A 17,213-nucleotide genomic window follows, 5' to 3' on the forward strand; every position below is an offset into this window, starting at 1 on the left:
AGGGCAACTTTTTGTACAAAAAGTCGGGCTTATTTACTGAGTAAATTGTCGATAGATGGCAGTGCAAAATCTCTTCAAAATTTCTCAATTGAATGGTTACAATTAGATAAGAGCAGTTGGTACAAGAAGTCGGGCTTTATTACTGAGATATTCGCAAAGTTCCCGATAGCTTCCCGACAAAGCTTCATGCGAAGGCAGGGGGTGAGAGCCCAAGTCATAAACGGCATCTGTTGGACTTCGATCAATCGAATTAGGAGCCATACCTATATGGAATTTCAAAAATGAATCAAGTTTGTCTTGCACAGCCCAAAAATAAGAAAAATATTTAAACGAATGACCTGAGGTAGCGACAACAAATTGAATTTCTTGGTTGTCATTACATGCTTCTTACAGGTAGGCCAATACCTAAGACCATACATAATTGTAAATTTGAGAAAAAACGTAATGAAAAATAATATCAGACATCATAAGCCCCCAATAGTTCAATGGAGATAAAGACTTTGAGGAGTTCTTTTAACTAAAGTACTGTTACGTGTCTTCGGCGGAAATTTCGGCATCGTGGATAACATATTTTACAGCCAGGTCCCATTCGCGAGATAAAAAACTTTTTGCTGTAATATTGAATCTGTTTTGATATAAGCTATACTATAAACTAGGAATATCGAAGTTACCTGGAAGAATAAATGTATTCCATTTTACTCTATTTCGCCAAAACTTGATTTTCACTCAGCATGACCGGAGCCATAGAAAAAAAAACCGTTAGATTGCGACGCCTTTGCAACAGAATGAGTCATTTGATCTACATACTAGCCAGTTTGTAGCTGTTGTCGAAGGGCACGTCGGCATCTCTAGTGTCCATTTCACTCTCGCAGAAAGTTTGATTTTTAAAATGATGTCCGTGATACCATTAGATGATAAACAGATTGCCAGAGCCTCTGATGTATGAGTGATGAGGTCATCTTATGTTTTTAGATAACGCTTCACTCGTGTTACTACGCATCGGTATGATTGGTAACGATCCATTCCTTCGCAAGGCAGTTGAGGAATGAGAAACATGGAATCACAGCCGTAATTATTCCTTGTCTTCTCTTCGTTAGGTACACTCGTAAACAGCAAGTGCCCAGTGTCTCAAGCTTTTCCAGTAGCTCACACCTAAATGAGTAAAAGTACAGAAATTGATGGCCAAACCATGGGTAATGGGTTTACCAACAATTAAGTAGATCTTTGGCACTTAAGACATCTTTGACACAATATGCTAAGTTAGCAACTTTGCCTCTGTGTCAAGATTCCCCAATATGCTAAGTTAACAACTTGGCATATAAGACATCAACCTCGCTAACTTGAGAAATCATGCTTTCGTTCGTGAAACACTTAGTGAAACTACTGTTGTTGGACGCAGGCTACAGTCAAGTGATTGGTTGGAATTCCGCAACGCATAGATAACACTTCAGTCAAATTTGGGATTACACCCGTTTTTAGTACTATCACTCGATAGCTCATAGACTCCTGCTAATGGTCTAAGCATGCCATATATAACTCAATTGGTCTTTGCTTTTTTACTGCATTAGGAGCCATCAGTAAAAAATCAGGTCAAAGCTCACCGAGATTTCGTTGCACTAGTGACACCCCAAGGTCGACTTCAACATTCCATGGAAGAAATCTACTAATACAGAATTGTTCCGTTTCAGTAGAATTTTCCAAAGATCACCTGCTACTTCCTAAAAAAGAATTTCAACTGTTGAAGACAATTGAGTAGAAGGCAAATGAACAGTACCACGGGAAACAATACGATACCATCGAGTTCAATGTAAAACTTAAACAAATTTCCGATTCAAATCCAATCCATTCTTCCTACAATCCAAAAGGAGAAAGGCGAATAGTTCCTGAGAATTATGAGTCGCTCTTCCGAAAAGTACCGTTGAATGGTCGGAGTATTTGACATGAGCGACAAATGCCAATTACAACCACTATGATTAGTTGAGTTATGAATGATTTACCCTACTTGAAACAACGGTCAAAAACCAAGTGTTATCCAGATTGTTGAGCCCACAAAAACCTTGTTGAATGGGATGGGAACTTGTAGAATCTCCATCTTAATGACAGCTAAATTTCAAAGGATAGAAGAAGAAGAACAACAAACAGAAAGTTATTTGAAAGCTATACAATGTAACTGACCTAAAATTTATCAAGAGTATAGGAACAATTGACAGAATACTATTTGGAACCACAAACATATTAGACTACCATTTTGAATTCAGTGCCTTCCTCTGACATGTTCCGGTCTTGTTTTGAACTACATCCACCAAAGTTTTGTTTTTGATTGGACTCTATTCCTCGATTCTTGAGTTTTCCAATAATCATTTTTGTCTGTTTTCAGGAATTTCTAGAACATCATGTGGAACTTTTAAAACATATTCTGATATAAACTATATTTAACTATTTGGTTAACTAATGTTGGAAGAGCTTCTGTCATTTAACCTTTTGCTAAATGTTTCTGACAGGAATTTTCTCAGGTTTCAGAATATTTGGACAATTTAAGCTCTGTCAAGTAGATTTACACCATCAGATAATTGGTGAGCATTCCATGGTTTACAACCTACAAAAATAAGAATTAGATATTTTAATCTCTGTAGTGTAAAAAATCCGATTAGAAGTTATGGCAAAGAAATCGGTATCAGGTTGTAGTCGCAACATAGCCCGACATAACGATACAGGCGACTGAAGTTTTTTTTACAAAGAATGACCCAATAAAATAAATGCGTGATGAGCAATATCTGATCAGCCAGCTAGCTAAGACCAGAGTCATGGAACCCTTTGTTTCCAATTCCATAACTCTGCTAAGAGTCCTAAGACCAAGTATTCACATGAGGAGATCAGGCAGAGGGCAGTCGGGTGGCCACTAGATGTCAGTTCATACTGCCCTGGAAAATTTCTCCTTTCCAGCTATCTTCCCTCTTCTGTACCGATCACGTGCTTTGCACACAAGGTGTTTGCGGATAATTTGCTTAGTGTAACGATTTGAATTTTATACCATTCTTTTCTTCTACCCTTCCGGATGACCCACAGACAAATTAAAATTAAATCAATTTGAGTTGGCCCTTGGTCGTAAATGTCGAAAAACTTTACGACATTGATCACCAAAAAAAAGTCTGATGAAACTTTTTGTATTGTCTGTTATAGGTGATACCTGTCTTTCACGGGAGTGGACGAACAACTGACTACTGAGTACTGACTCTACTGAGTCGCACTCCGGCACTCGACCAATTTAGCCCAAGGCAAAGTTTTCTCCACAAAACTGGGGAAAGGGGTACAGAAAGGAATTGCAAAATGACGGCAACATGTTTAGACTTGCCCAATCCTTAAACACAGAGAATCAGAGATACAGAAAATGAACAAGTAAAAAATCTTGTCGTTGGGTCGGAAATTTCCGACAGGAGAATATTCTTTTGGTACTCATCAAAACAGCTTCTTAATTTCTTTGAAATTGGAACTATAAACTTGATTCTTTTAATATTGGTTTAAGTACGTGGTCGTACCTACCCGACGAGCGACCACTGAGATGTTCCATATCATGTCAGTTCATGTTTTTAGCGATGCCAGCAATCCATTCATCATCGCGGTCTGGTATGTACGGTTACACTAATCTAATGGAATTATGTAGCAAATGTAGGTGATCAAAACACAGATTACCGACGATGCCGCCCTTTTTCTGGTCGGATCGTGGTGTCTTCTCGGCGACAGAGACAAAGCCAAACGTGCAGTTGCGAATGGTAATGCTATTGCACTTCACGTGTTTCAAATTAAGCTCAAAGCCTCAAATAATATACTTTTTCAGATTCATGCTGACGTACATAATAACCTAAATAGCGTCTTTCGATACGTTATCAATTCCAGCCACGCCCCTTGACTCCTATCAACTGATCTTATGGGAGAAACTGGGGTCCGTTCCTTTTTCTGTCTGAGCCAGTAATGCTGTCTACTATTGTTCAAATCGAATAAAAGAAAACAAGATTCGTTTTTTAAAATTTTGGTTTTCGTTTGAGAACGAAACGTTTGTCCTATTGTACCTGTGAACTTTTGCTAAGTTGATCGTGCTGATTTTATTTAATCGTGAGTGGTTATCGGTAGAACCACCGTTTCCCAAATCGAATGTTTTGTTTTGTCTCATCACTAGATGGTTAAGGGCTTTTTCACGTCCGTGAAGATCGATCACAATGGATGCCGGAACAGACAGCCAGTTAGCAGAAACAACTTCCGATGGCAATAAAGAAAAATTCCAACTAACGGAGAATGAAACTGTTCAAGTGGAAAGCAACAAACGATCTCGCTTGAAAGTAGCTACCGTTTGCATTCTTTGTTTTTTCAATCTCACCTACTACATGGATCGATTCGGCATCGCCGGTAAGCTGGGTTAAGCAGATCCTTTGCCGTTTTTAAAAATAAAATGCCTTTTATTCTGATTTTAAAAAAATGATATGTAGGTATCCTGACAGCAATCCAGTGCGATCTAGGAGCTACTGACTCACAAGCCGGTCTCTTACAAACAGCGTTTATCATTCCTTACGTCATTTTTTCTCCTGTGGTCGGTTACCTAGGAGACCGATACTCTCGAAGGCTTGTATTTTCTCTCATATTTTACACAATCCATTTGTCTAATGAGTATCGGACATCAACAATGATATCATTTTTCTAAATTTGTACAGGTTAATTTTGGTACTTGGAATCTTTTTCTGGTCTTGCGCCACATTAACGGCTAGTTTTATGCCGGAACTGTGGTCGTTTATCGTCGTCAGATCGTTGACAGGCGTCGGGGAAGCCTGTTTTAGCTGTACGTTGTTCACTTGCAATGGGCTTATTTTGGCATATTAATAATTTCACTTTGATTTTCTACACGAACTCTTCAGCTTTGGCCCCGGCAATTATCAGCGATCTCTACGCCAGTAACGTCCGCTCGAAATACCTTGCTGTTTATTACTTCGCTATTCCAGTGGGAAGGTATCTATCATTCAGTGTCTGCTTCTCTGATTACCGATTCCACTTTGATTGCACGTGGATTTAAAATGTGGACATTTAGCCAAACTATCTTTACCCAATGTTTACTATCTTTTACGGATTTAGATTAGGAAAGAAAGGGATTTTTAAAAACATTCTTTATCTGCCCGGCATGATAAAATAACCCACAAGACCCCATGGTCGTGTTGCATAGCTATTTTTTTCGTTTCACTTTGTAAACAAACGTCAAATCCAATTCAAACAAGTCTGAACATTAACTGACAATAATCCGTTATCGGTGTGATGGTACGATAGAGTTTATAAGTACTCGTCACGTGTCACAATTGACGCGCATCGGTTGTTGTTGTACTAAACGAACTTCAAAATTCTTTACTAACCAAATTTTCATGATTTTCATGGCAGTGGATTGGGTTATATTATTTTCGCTGAAGTCGCCACGGCAGCCGACGATTGGCGGTAAGTAAACTAGGTCCATGATTTGCAAACATTGGTTGTGCTAATAAAGAAATTTATTTTTTTATAGATGGGGTTTGAGAGTGACGCCCGTTTTCGGATTCATAACCGTTGTTTTAATCCTGCTGTTCCTCCAGGATCCACCACGCGGCCAGAGCGAGGGTAGTAGGATGAAAACCACATCGTGGATGAATGACCTAAAATATTTCGCCACACAGTAACACAGATATAAACCATTGATATTTTGAAATCACAATAATGAAATTGCTACACATTTGCCTGTGTTTTCTTTAGTGGAAGTTACATTTGGATCAGCATCGCCACGGTATGTAATAATTGTTAATAATATAGTCACATTATTTCTACTACATTTACCGTGAATTGGATACCTTTTCGACGCATAGACAGCTGTGGCTTTCATTGCTGGAGCGTTCGGAGCATGGGGACCTAAATACATCACATTAGGACTGGTGACGCAAGAAGAGCAACAGTCGGAAGATATCAGTGATCTCCTCGGCAGGTAAATGAAAGCAACAGTTAAAATACACTGATTAACTTAGCTTACTCTTTCCGTTTGATTTACAGAGTGTCATTGGTCTTTGGATTCATAACGGTCGTGACTGGCCTTATGGGTGTGATTTTCGGTTCTTTAATGGGAACAAAACTACGCGGCAAATATCCGGTAATTCAGTTATTTACCGTTCCTTTTATTTAGCGAAATTTTTTAAATCTTTTTTTCTGTCACGACTTGAAGACGATCGACCCGGAAATTTGTGGTTTTGGAGTTCTGGCTAGCGTACCACTCATTTTCGCTATGACAATCTTAGCCCGCGGTCCTGAAGCTCCCACTTACATTACCTTCTTCTTCGGCCAATGGTTTCTCAACTTGAATTGGGCACTTGCTACTGACATGCTTATGGTACGCGTGACTTAACTAACTTAACACTTAGACACTAACTCATCAAAGAAAGCATTGGTTTAATTTTCAAACATGACCATTGTAGTACACAATTGTTCCTACGAGAAGATCATCTGCTAAAGCCCTCCAGATTCTCTTGAATCACGTCCTTGGTGATGCTGGAAGCCCATACATCATTGGATTGGTTAGTAGCCTACGCATTATTCTTTCTCCTTAAATCACGTGAAAAATGGAATGGCCCTATGACCATTGTTGTATTTTGATGTTTAGTTATCGGATGCATTTAAACCACTTGTGGACTCGGGCTACAGTACCAAGTACCTTGCGTCTCCGTCGTCGTTTTTACGTAATGGGACGCTTCCAATTGAAGAGCAAGATTGTGACTTGTCACCCATTGATGTCACGACAGCCGAGCGGGACTTTACGGCCCTTCAATACGCCTTGTTTATTGCTTTATTCATTCAGGTAAAAATAGTTAATTCTATTCTCATTTTATAGTTAAACAAAACAAGACTTTTTGATTTAGGTTCTTGGTGCATTTGCCTTCATCGCCACGTCGTGGACGATCATCGATGACAAAGCGGAAGTTGATCGAGCTGCGGCCATAAATCGAATTAAAAATGATAATTCCGTTCAGTCTGAATCAACAGTCGATGATTCTATAAGCAACAAGCCAACAGTTACCCCTCCCACCATTGTTATCAGCGAATACTTGTAACCATTTCGTTTGGTTCACCGTCGTTAAGTTAAATTCTTAAATAAATAACTACTATATGCAGCGCAATCGCAGAAATGAACTAGTATACTTGAAATAATTTCCAAAGGTTTTCTGTTATTGTAAATTTTACTGATTTAGTTTTGATAAAGTTGGCGGTTCATTGATGAATTACGTAAAGCGGTGGTCTGTTTGTATGCATGCGACAGGTTGATGTGGTATCAGCATGTCAACAAATAGTTCTATTTAAATCTTGTTGTATTCCTTGCGTATCACAATAGAGGACGGACGTTTAAGCCCCACCCAGTATCGAAAAACTAATGACGCATATATCAATCTCAGCCTTCGTGATTTCGGTCTTAGTTTCTATCAACTGAGAATCTAGAAACACTTGAATCAACATTCCACGCAGTTACAGGTAAATTTCTAATGGATTCGACAAACGTAAACGAACAAGTTCCCGTGCAGAATGGAAGCTATCAGACACAGCCGGAAGAAACCCAAAATTCAATCGTTGATTCCCACCAGAAAACTGATAGTTACAAACAGTCGCTATCCTCATCCTCCTCAACATCTTTGGTCGCAGGTGAAAACAAATTAAGCAGCCAAAGATCGATAACGATGGATCAATTTCACTAAATACAATTGAAGAAAAAGCTTCCGTTTTCAATGTATATACAGGGGATTCGTCTTTGGATTCAACTAAGCAGAAGCCAAGTGACGACAGTGGAACACCATCGATTTCTTGTTCAACGAAAACAAGTGATGAAGTTAAGAAAATGTCGACGCGTCAATACGCAACCGTTATAATCCTTTGCTATGTCAATCTATTGAAGTACATTGATAGGTTCACTATTGCGGGTAAGATTTCCTCTATTGCTATCATATTTGTGGCTCTCTAATCGTGTAGAAAAGCATTTTTATCTTTTGTTTAATTAAGCGCTTTGTTAAGGGTATAATTTATTGGGTTAACATTCAGGTATTTTACCGGAGGTCCAATGCGCTTTCGGCATCAGCGATGCTCAAGGTGGTTTACTCTCAACTGCCTTCATTGCTTCCTACATGATATTTTCACCTATTTTCGGCTACCTGGGTGACAGATTCTCCCGCAGGTTTTCAATCTTTTCGTTCATATCCTACTACATTACTTGAATTATCCTTCCATTTAAAACAGGATCATCATGGGAGTCGGTATCACTTTTTGGGGTGTTTCAAATTTGGCTGGATCGTTCTCCGAAACTTACGGTCTCCTCTTAACGTCGAGGATTTTGGTAGGCATCGGTGAATCGATGTTCTCCACCGTGTCGCCGACTATCATTTCAGATGTGTGCAAGGGCGATGTCCGGTCCAAGTTTCTCATCCTTTACTATATCGCAGTACCAGTCGGAAGGTAGATCCAGCACTAGAACTGATTTAATTTCGTTATAAAGCTTGTGATTGAAATGCTTTGCAAATATATCGATGAATTAAAGTGGTCTAGGGTTTATCGTTGGTGCAGCGATGGCTAGTGCTTTCGGTTCTTGGCAATGGGGTCTTCGAGTCACACCTGTTTTGGGTTTCGTCGCAGTTTTGCTCATCGTTTTTGTTGTGCAAGAGCCACCTAGAGGAGAAGCCGAGGGATCCAAGCTATCCGCAACTTCTTACTGGGACGATCTCAAATACCTGGGAAAGAAGTAAATCCTCGACACATTTTAATATGAAAAATAACAACAAATGTTCGAACTTTACCATGTTTCCCAACATTAGCAAAACCTACATATTTGCAACAGCTGGTGGGACTCTAACATCATTCGTCGCCGGAGCAATGGCCTGGTGGGGTCCAAAATTTATTGCGCTAGGACAAGCCACAACGAAAGGCGAAGATGTTTCATATGCCAAGTACAGGAATAATTTTTTAAAAAATAGCATTCATTACCTGTCTGGGATTTCATTAAAGAGTTTCTTCAATCGTCGGCGCTGAGGCAGCTCTGGCTGGAATAATTGGCGTCGCCACAGGATCGCTGCTCGGCCAAAAGCTAAGGAAACGTTATCCAACTGCCGATCCTCAAGTTTGCGCTTGGAGCATGTTGATAGCTGCTCCATTGTTTTACTGGGGTTGTTATGTTGCTGCCGGCCCTCCTATACCAACATATGTCATCCTTTTCTTCGCCCAATGGCTCCTCAACGTCAACTGGTAGGTACACGTATAATCAAATTATTCATTACCTTCTGCGTCTTCTGTGTTTAGTGAATTTTCCTGCTTGTAACTTAGGGCTCCAGTCGGTGACATTCTTTTGGTATGCCTTCATTTATTGCGAGCCGTTGTAATTAGCTTTCGTTTAATTCATTTTCGGTTTATAGTATGTTGTTATCCCAACAAGACGTGCCACGGCGGAAGGATTCTTTATCCTCATTTCTCATGCCCTAGGAGATGCCGGATCTCCATACATAACCGGTCTGGTATGTAATTATACATGAATAGATCTGATACAAGACAAAGGCGATCTTTAGAGAACATAAAATCAAATGAAAATGATTCGATAGTTTTTTTCTTTATAACTGTTTGTTTTCCTTTATCATTCCGAAGATATCTGACAGCTTCAAAGCATCACTTACTGCTGCGTCAGAAACAAAGATGCCATCGTATGATTACTATGGCGGTGCGATGATGTTGGACGAATCCTCCGCTAGCAACAACTGCTCCGGTTCATCGTTCATCGATCCCGAGACGGTCGACATAGACTTTCTCTCTTTGCAGTATGCGTTTTTAATTGGGACAATCATTGCAGAACTTAGCGCAGTTTTCTTCTTTGCCAGCGCATGGTATTACCCACCTCTTTTATCAACACATTGAATTCTGAAATCAAGTTAAACGTTTCGAATTTTATTCCAGGTATATTGTAAAGGACAAAACCTTAGTTGACAAGGCAGTGACAGGTAAACGATAAGCTCTAGGCTCTTTGTGTTTGCTGGACAAACGTTTAGTAGTGGCTGAATCGACTGACGCAATAAGGGTTTTTTAACGAACATTTTTTTGCTTGAATGACACTGAATTATTCGTGAAAAGGTCTAACGTTGCCGATTCATCCACAAAAAGTGACGTAAACAATCAAATTTTAATATTGTGAATTTTTAAAACATACAGAAAACAACGAAATGAAGCGACTGGAAATGACCGAACAGCAAACGAAGTTTACAGCAGCTAAACCCGCAGTGCCTCAAATGAATTTGTCGACAGCACTCCCAGAAGATGCTTGTGATGTACTTGCACTCAAGACGTGAAAATTTTTAAACGGAATACGGAATATGTTAAATGTATTAATTAAGGTGTATCGATTTGGGCTTTACAACAAATAATAGCATGATTAAATGGATTTGTATCGTCATATCCTTGTGTGTCTGCGTTTAAGGTTATGTTTTTATAGCATATCACAACACAGTACAGATAAGACGTAATCTAAACCTTTCAAGTCTCACCACACGAAAAATAAACGTATAGATATAAATAAAAGTGTCCAACATTCTGGGTTTAGTTGGTTCCCATCATCTGGGAATTCAACAGCCGCCGTTCTGTTTGGTTCTTCATTTTTAGAGAAGAGGACGTTGCGGATTGCTAATGGATACGGACGCCCCAGAAACCGGCAACCATCAGTCGGTTATCGACCAGATTCACATCGAGGATGAGAAACCGGAGGCTCAAAAGGACGAGAAACCAGAACAGCAACTCGTCGAACCAGTTGATCACAAACACGACAATGCTGATAACAAGTCTTTATCGTCGAGAAGATCAAATTCAATCGGTGTCGAAGAAAACACACACAAGACGACAGCAGAAAGCGACACTGACGTCAAACCATCCATTCAGGTAGATGAAGAAAAATCGTCCTCATTGCCAATCAAAAAAGATTCGACATCAATTGGCAAAGAAGAGAAGTTAAATGACAGCCGTGCATCATCGTCTTCAATGACTTCGTCCGCGACATCCATTGAAGAGGTTAAGCAAATGACTAAACGCCAGTACATGACCGTCATCATCATCCAGGCTACAACATTAGGCGAAGATGTTTCTTATACCAGGTAGCCTATATATAGTGCTTTATAACTGAGACGAAAAAAAAACACTAATAATTAATTGTAAAATTAAAGGGTGTCGCTAATAGTAGGATTTGAAGCGGCTTTGGCCGACGTTGTGGGTGTCGCATCCGGATCGCTTGTCGGACAGAAATTGAGGAAACGTTATCCAACTGCCGATGCACAAGTTTGCGCTTGGAGTATGGTCATCTGCGCTCCATTACTCTTTGGGGTTGCTCCATTGCATCAGGTCCTCCTGTGTCAATGTACATCGTCCTCTTCTTCGGCCAGTGGTTCCTTAACGTTAATTGGTAAATCGTTTTGAATGTTGCGCGAATATCTATTGCTTGCCTATAATTCTCCTTTTGCAATCCTCTTGTTCAGGGCGCCCGTCGGTGACATCCTTCTGGTATACTTTAAACTGTTCTAATGTTTACCATCCATTCAATTTGAACTGTTTTGTTTTGCTCTGATGTAGTACGTCGTTATTCCAACGAGGCGTTCAACGGCTGAAGCTTTTTCCATCCTTGTATCCCACGCTCTGGGTGATGCCGGATCTCCTTACATCGTTGGAGTGGTATATGTCATAGGATCCTCGGATTAAACGGAATCGAATCATCTGATAGTTTTCAATGAATCTTACAGGTATCAGACAGTTTCAAAAAGTCACTGACTGCTGCGGCAGAAACAAAGATGTCACCGTACGATTACTATGGTGGTGCGATGATGCTGGATGAATCTTCCGCTAGCAACAACTGCTCCGGTTCTTCGTTCATCGACACGGAGACGGTTGACATCGAATTTCAAGCGCTTCAGTATTCGCTGTTCATTACGACCATCATTGCGGCGCTCAGTGCTTATTTCTTTTTCGCAAACGCTTGGTAATTGTTCCCTACTATGTTTTTACTTACATCTTGTTCCAGAAATTGAAACCAATCGTTTGGCTGGGACGGAACAAACAAACAGTAAAGAAGCAATGATCACGCCTAATTCTTATCCACTTTTTTTTTGTTTAAATTTCGAAACAATTTAGGTACATTGTCAAAGACAAGGCAGCCGTTGAAAAAGCAGTGAGAGGTATGTATAGAGCAACTCCATCTCGTTCAGGGGCCTGAACGCTGTCAGGCAAAACATGACGACAACTCCTGTTAGGGTTCAGGTCCCTGGCCTCAATTTGCAGCAAGAGATAGGCAGCTCAATTCGCTACACTAGCGCAACTTGCCTAACGCATTCAGTTGCAACTCCATCTCGTTCAGGGACCTGAACCCTGTCAGGCAAAAACATAAAACCCCGAGCAGTTATTTTTTTTTTTGGTGTTTGTTATTATTTATGTTTATTGTTTATTTTTCTTTCTGTTTCCTTTCCGTAATACAATGCCTTTTAACTTTATATTTTTTTTTCATTTATTAGAATATTACTTAATTAAGCAACGGTATAATTTCATTAAAATTACTGTAATAATTGTGAATTTCCACTCATGGGCATTCGGGTAGTGGAACCGGTTCCAAAATCCGATATCATTACTGTGTACCCTATTTGACTTGTTTTTTGCAATACATCATAGTTTTATTTATTTTCCTTCACTTGCACACCCATTTTAAGTTAAGGCTGGGCCATATCTTTTAAAGTGGGTATTTTAAACGAAAGAAAACCGCTTGATAAGCACCTACCCGAGTAATGACCCATCAGCTATTTTTCAGGTAGGTAGGTCGGTACGGTTTAACGTGTCTCGGGTAATCCCTCTATCCCAGTACACAAAATTAAAATAGCTTTATAGGTAACCATATTAGGTCTAAATAAACAAATTTTACAGAAATGGATAGCCGATGATGGGGGCTATCCACTTCCGTAAAATTTTTACTTAAAAAATACCTAACCGAGTAGTAAACCGATTGGATATTTTTGTCGGTGTGGTTTGACGGATCGTGAAACAAAATGAATTATAATCAGTAAACTATAAGCTCTATATTTGAAAAAAGTTGCAGGAATGGGTAGCTCTTGATAAGATCTATCCATTTGTTCAAAATTATCGCATTAAAAATTTTTTACTAAGGTAGTAAACCGGTTTACAATTTTTTGTTAAGGTCGGTGTGGTTTCACGGGTATCGGGTAACCCCCACCTCCCTGATATATGTAAAACTTAAATAATTTTTTGCGGAAAAACTATAAGTTCAAATTAAATAATATTTACAGATATCAATAGCCCTCATCAAGATCTATCTATTTCTATTAAAAATTTTGAATCCCTATTCCTTTATTCATTTCCTAATTTTTTTCTAGCCCCAGTTCTATCTGGTTTATTTTTATTTAACTATTGTTTGTGAATGGTTTGTTGCTCATCCCCTTGTAGCAGACGAATTTCTGGCAGCAAACGAAATTCTTCGGCTAAAAGAGACGAGCCACTTACAAACAATAATAAAATAAAAATAAACTAGATAGAACTGGGGCTAGAAAAAAAATGGGAAATGAAATTATGAATAGGGTACCCACTGCTAGGAAGAAAAGAGGGAAATCTAAATTATAGTTATGAAAACATAATTTCTAACATGAAGAAGTTGGTTTCTCCATAAGACGCTGCTGCCGCAGCAGACCAACTTGGACACAAATGAGATTTTGCGCATTTGTGGAGAACGCGCAACGCAGGATGTTTTACTGCTCTATTGTCGAATTTGATCCGATCTAATTTTTTTATGAATGGGAGTTTTTCTTTGTTTATTCTCTGGATATAGAAAATGACGAGATGAAACGACTAAAGAAACTGGAAGAACAATAAAAATAAACAACAGAACCATCGCATCATATAAATAAATAACAATAAATTTCTAAACTAAGACGTATCGTATTTACGAACTCGTATCGTATTTCAATCATATTTCGGAAAATCCTCTTAAAAGCACATCTCCAAAACGACTGGAACGTCTGTTTATTTATTTTTGGTTTTTATTTTACAAAAGTTTTACAAAAGAATTGCGCAGACAGGAGAAGTCACTAGATGGTTAAGGGCCTTTTCACGTCCGTGAAGATCGATCACAATGGATGCCGGAACAGACAGCCAGTTATCAGAAACAACTTCCGATGGCAATAAAGAAAAATTTCAACTAACGGAGAATGAAACTGTTCAAGTGGAAAGCAACAAACGATCTCGCTTGAAAGTAGCTACCGTTTGCATTCTTTGTTTTTTCAATCTCACCTACTACATGGATCGATTCGGCATCGCCGGTAAGCTGGGTTAAGCAGATCCTTTGCCGTTTTTTTAAATAAAATGCCTTTTATTCTGATTTTAAAAAAATGATATGCAGGTATCCTGACAGCAATCCAGTGCGATCTAGGAGCTACTGACTCACAAGCCGGTCTCTTACAAACAGCGTTTATCATTCCTTACGTCATTTTTTCTCCTGTGGTCGGTTACCTAGGAGACCGATACTCTCGAAGGCTTGTATTTTCTCTCATATTTTACACAATCCATTTGTCTAATGAGTATCGGACATCAACAATGATATCATTTTTCTAAATTTGTACAGGTTAATTTTGGTACTTGGAATCTTTTTCTGGTCTTGCGCCACATTAACGGCTAGTTTTATGCCGGAACTGTGGTCGTTTATCGTCGTCAGATCGTTGACAGGCGTCGGGGAAGCCTGTTTTAGCTGTACGTTGTTCACTTGCAATGGGCTTATTTTGGCATATTAATAATTTCACTTTGATTTTCTACACGAACTCTTCAGCTTTGGCCCCGGCAATTATCAGCGATCTCTACGCCAGTAACGTCCGCTCGAAATACCTTGCTGTTTATTACTTCGCTATTCCAGTGGGAAGGTATCTATCATTCAGTGTCTGCTTCTCTGATTACCGATTCCACTTTGATTGCACGTGGATTTAAAATGTGGACATTTAGTCAAACTGTCTTTACCCAATGTTTACTATCTTTTACGGATTTCGATTAGGAGAGAAAGGGATTTTTAAAAACATTCTTTATCTGCCCGGCATGATAAAATAACCCGCAAGACCCCATGGTCGAGTTGCATAGCTATTTTTTTCGTTTCACTTTGTAAACAAACGTCAAATCCAATTCAAACAAGTCTGAACATTAACTGACAATAATCCGTTATCGGGGTGATGGTACGATAGAGTTTATAAGTACTCGTCACGTGTCACAATTGACGCGCATCGGTTGTTGTTGTACTAAACGAACTTCAAAATTCTTTACTAACCAAATTTTCATGATTTTCATGGCAGTGGATTGGGTTATATTATTTTCGCTGAAGTCGCCACGGCAGCCGACGATTGGCGGTAAGTAAACTAGGTCTATGATTTGCAAACATTGGTTGTGCTAATAAAGAAATTTATTTTTTTATAGATGGGGTTTGAGAGTGACGCCCGTTTTCGGATTCATAACCGTTGTTTTAATCCTGCTGTTCCTCCAGGATCCACCACGCGGCCAGAGCGAGGGTAGTAGGATGAAAACCACATCGTGGATGAATGACCTAAAATATTTCGCCACACAGTATTACAGACATAAACCATTGATATTTTGAAATCCCCATAATGAAATTGCTACACATTTGCCTGTGTTTTCTTTAGTGGAAGTTACATTTGGATCAGCATCGCCACGGTATGTAATAATTGTTAATAATATAGTCACATTATTTCTACTACATTTACCGTGAATTGGATACCTTTTCGACGCATAGACAGCTGTGGCTTTCATTGCTGGAGCGTTCGGAGCATGGGGACCTAAATACATCACATTAGGACTGGTGACGCAAGAAGAGCAACAGTCGGAAGATATCCGTGATCTCCTCGGCAGGTATATGAAAGCAACAGTTAAAATACACTGATTAACTTAGCTTACTCTTTCCGTTTGATTTACAGAGTGTCATTGGTCTTTGGATTCATAACGGTCGTGACTGGCCTTATGGGTGTGATTTTCGGTTCTTTAATGGGAACAAAACTACGCGGCAAATATCCGGTAGCTCAGTTATTTACCGTTCCTTTTATTTAGCGAAAATTTTTAAATCTTTTTTTCTGTCACGACTTGAAGACGATCGACCCGGAAATTTGTGGTTTTGGAGTTCTGGCTAGCGTACCACTCATTTTCGCTATGACAATCTTAGCCCGCGGTCCTGAAGCTCCCACTTACATTACCTTCTTCTTCGGCCAATGGTTTCTCAACTTGAATTGGGCACTTGCTACTGACATGCTTATGGTACGCGTGACTTAACTAACTTAACACTTAGACACTAACTCATCAAAGAAAGCATTGGTTTAATTTTCAAACATGACCATTGTAGTACACAATTGTTCCTACGAGAAGATCATCTGCTAAAGCCCTCCAGATTCTCTTGAATCACGTCCTTGGTGATGCTGGAAGCCCATACATCATTGGATTGGTTAGTAGCCTACGCATTATTCTTTCTCCTTAAATCACGTGAAAAATGGAAGGGCCCTATGACCATTGTTGTATTTTGATGTTTAGTTATCGGATGCATTTAAACCACTCGTGGATTCGGGCTACAGTACCAAGTACCTTGCGTCTCCGTCGTCGTTTTTACGTAATGGGACGCTTCCAATTGAAGAGCAAGATTGTGACTTGTCACCCATTGATGTCACGACAGCCGAGCGGGACTTTACGGCCCTTCAATACGCCTTGTTTATTGCTTTATTCATTCAGGTAAAAATAGTTAATTCTATTCTCATTTTATAGTTAAACAAAACAAGACTTTTTGATTTAGGTTCTTGGTGCATTTGCCTTCATCGCCACGTCGTGGACGATCATCGATGACAAAGCGGAAGTTGATCGAGCTGCGGCCATAAATCCAATTAAAAATGATAATTCCGCTCAGTCTGAATCAACAGTCGATGATTCGATAAGCAACAAGCCAACAGTACCCCCTCCCACCATTGTTATCAGCGAATACTTGTAACCATTTCGTTTGGTTCACCGTCGTTAAGTTAAATTCTTAAATAAATAACTACTATGCAGCGCAATCGCAGAAATGAACTAGTATGCTTGAAATAATTTCCAAAGGTTTTCTGTTATTGGAAATTTTACTGATTTAGTTTTGA

General features: G+C 39.4%; 4 protein-coding genes and 1 long non-coding RNA gene across 21 annotated transcripts; 4 read left to right on the plus strand and 1 right to left on the minus strand.

Annotated features, from left to right (window-relative positions):
- Window positions 1–23: 23 nt before the first annotated feature.
- LOC116924721 lies at window positions 24–4,512 on the minus strand. Of its 15 annotated transcripts, none has more exons than XR_006649253.1 (11): window positions 4,068–4,210; window positions 2,865–3,979; window positions 2,450–2,596; window positions 2,245–2,383; window positions 2,003–2,103; window positions 1,795–1,902; window positions 1,602–1,718; window positions 808–1,152; window positions 672–714; window positions 339–611; window positions 24–263 (listed from the first exon to the last, which is right to left on the minus strand). It is a non-coding gene; the product is annotated as an uncharacterized LOC116924721 (long non-coding RNA). The 15 variants fall into 15 exon arrangements; XR_006649225.1 differs by having other exon boundaries at window positions 1,775–1,902; XR_006649228.1 differs by adding an exon at window positions 4,373–4,512 and having other exon boundaries at window positions 1,602–2,103; window positions 4,068–4,280.
- LOC123466530 (protein spinster-like) lies at window positions 3,665–17,161 on the plus strand. 3 transcript variants are annotated; one of them, XM_045176515.1, is made up of 15 exons: window positions 3,665–3,770; window positions 3,836–3,940; window positions 14,143–14,369; window positions 14,450–14,582; window positions 14,672–14,796; window positions 14,873–14,963; window positions 15,384–15,437; window positions 15,505–15,651; window positions 15,729–15,759; window positions 15,839–15,954; window positions 16,020–16,116; window positions 16,189–16,353; window positions 16,439–16,537; window positions 16,624–16,818; window positions 16,880–17,161. In XM_045176515.1, exons 3-15 carry the CDS (start codon window positions 14,183–14,185, stop codon window positions 17,069–17,071), a joined length of 1,632 nt encoding a protein of 543 aa, XP_045032450.1. In that variant the 5' UTR covers window positions 3,665–3,770; window positions 3,836–3,940; window positions 14,143–14,182; the 3' UTR covers window positions 17,072–17,161. The 3 variants fall into 3 exon arrangements, with proteins under 3 accessions (XP_045032450.1, XP_045032445.1, XP_045032439.1); XM_045176510.1 differs by lacking the exons at window positions 3,665–3,770; window positions 3,836–3,940 and adding an exon at window positions 3,975–4,110; XM_045176504.1 differs by lacking the exons at window positions 3,665–3,770; window positions 3,836–3,940 and adding an exon at window positions 4,109–4,177 and having other exon boundaries at window positions 14,146–14,369.
- On the plus strand, window positions 4,215–7,200 carry LOC116933169 (protein spinster). Its single transcript, XM_045176526.1, has 13 exons — window positions 4,215–4,401; window positions 4,482–4,614; window positions 4,704–4,828; window positions 4,905–4,995; window positions 5,416–5,469; window positions 5,537–5,683; window positions 5,761–5,791; window positions 5,871–5,986; window positions 6,052–6,148; window positions 6,221–6,385; window positions 6,471–6,569; window positions 6,656–6,850; window positions 6,912–7,200. The coding sequence occupies exons 1-13, from the start codon at window positions 4,215–4,217 to the stop codon at window positions 7,101–7,103; spliced, it is 1,632 nt and encodes a 543-aa protein (XP_045032461.1). The 3' UTR covers window positions 7,104–7,200.
- On the plus strand, window positions 7,436–10,465 carry LOC116924064 (protein spinster). The gene is made up of 12 exons (XM_032930650.2): window positions 7,436–7,686; window positions 7,752–7,961; window positions 8,080–8,212; window positions 8,275–8,490; window positions 8,573–8,773; window positions 8,847–8,978; window positions 9,037–9,273; window positions 9,352–9,376; window positions 9,441–9,539; window positions 9,667–9,902; window positions 9,973–10,016; window positions 10,225–10,465. The coding sequence occupies exons 1-12, from the start codon at window positions 7,530–7,532 to the stop codon at window positions 10,359–10,361; spliced, it is 1,827 nt and encodes a 608-aa protein (XP_032786541.2). The 5' UTR covers window positions 7,436–7,529; the 3' UTR covers window positions 10,362–10,465.
- Window positions 10,594–12,338, plus strand: LOC123474416. Its single transcript, XM_045176534.1, has 6 exons — window positions 10,594–11,156; window positions 11,226–11,461; window positions 11,535–11,559; window positions 11,629–11,727; window positions 11,796–12,031; window positions 12,184–12,338. The coding sequence occupies exons 1-5, from the start codon at window positions 10,696–10,698 to the stop codon at window positions 11,821–11,823; spliced, it is 849 nt and encodes a 282-aa protein (XP_045032469.1). The 5' UTR covers window positions 10,594–10,695; the 3' UTR covers window positions 11,824–12,031; window positions 12,184–12,338.
- Window positions 17,162–17,213: the final 52 nt, after the last annotated feature.

This window comes from Daphnia magna, linkage group LG1, assembly GCF_020631705.1.
Source record: "Daphnia magna isolate NIES linkage group LG1, ASM2063170v1.1, whole genome shotgun sequence".
In the NCBI taxonomy this organism is placed as follows: Eukaryota; Metazoa; Arthropoda; class Branchiopoda; order Diplostraca; family Daphniidae; genus Daphnia; species Daphnia magna.

What these genes read in the sequence shown, in the direction of transcription:
- LOC116933169 (XM_045176526.1), top strand. Translation starts at nt 4,215, where the DNA reads ATGGATGCCGGAACAGACAGCCAGTTAGCAGAAACAACTTCCGATGGC. An exon ending in TTTGGATCAGCATCGCCACG is followed by an intron (nt 5,792 to 5,870) that starts GTATGTAATAAT and finishes TTCGACGCATAG; the next exon opens with ACAGCTGTGGCTTTCATTGC. An exon ending in TTGCTACTGACATGCTTATG is followed by an intron (nt 6,386 to 6,470) that starts GTACGCGTGACT and finishes TGACCATTGTAG; the next exon opens with TACACAATTGTTCCTACGAG.
- LOC116924064 (XM_032930650.2), top strand. Translation starts at nt 7,530, where the DNA reads ATGGATTCGACAAACGTAAACGAACAAGTTCCCGTGCAGAATGGAAGC. An exon ending in ATCGCAGTACCAGTCGGAAG is followed by an intron (nt 8,491 to 8,572) that starts GTAGATCCAGCA and finishes GATGAATTAAAG; the next exon opens with TGGTCTAGGGTTTATCGTTG. An exon ending in CAGTCGGTGACATTCTTTTG is followed by an intron (nt 9,377 to 9,440) that starts GTATGCCTTCAT and finishes TTCGGTTTATAG; the next exon opens with TATGTTGTTATCCCAACAAG.
- LOC123474416 (XM_045176534.1), top strand. Translation starts at nt 10,696, where the DNA reads ATGGATACGGACGCCCCAGAAACCGGCAACCATCAGTCGGTTATCGAC. An exon ending in TGGTTCCTTAACGTTAATTG is followed by an intron (nt 11,462 to 11,534) that starts GTAAATCGTTTT and finishes CCTCTTGTTCAG; the next exon opens with GGCGCCCGTCGGTGACATCC. An exon ending in CCGTCGGTGACATCCTTCTG is followed by an intron (nt 11,560 to 11,628) that starts GTATACTTTAAA and finishes GCTCTGATGTAG; the next exon opens with TACGTCGTTATTCCAACGAG.
- LOC123466530 (XM_045176515.1), top strand. Translation starts at nt 14,183, where the DNA reads ATGGATGCCGGAACAGACAGCCAGTTATCAGAAACAACTTCCGATGGC. An exon ending in TTCGCTATTCCAGTGGGAAG is followed by an intron (nt 14,964 to 15,383) that starts GTATCTATCATT and finishes TTTTCATGGCAG; the next exon opens with TGGATTGGGTTATATTATTT. An exon ending in ATCCGTGATCTCCTCGGCAG is followed by an intron (nt 15,955 to 16,019) that starts GTATATGAAAGC and finishes TTTGATTTACAG; the next exon opens with AGTGTCATTGGTCTTTGGAT.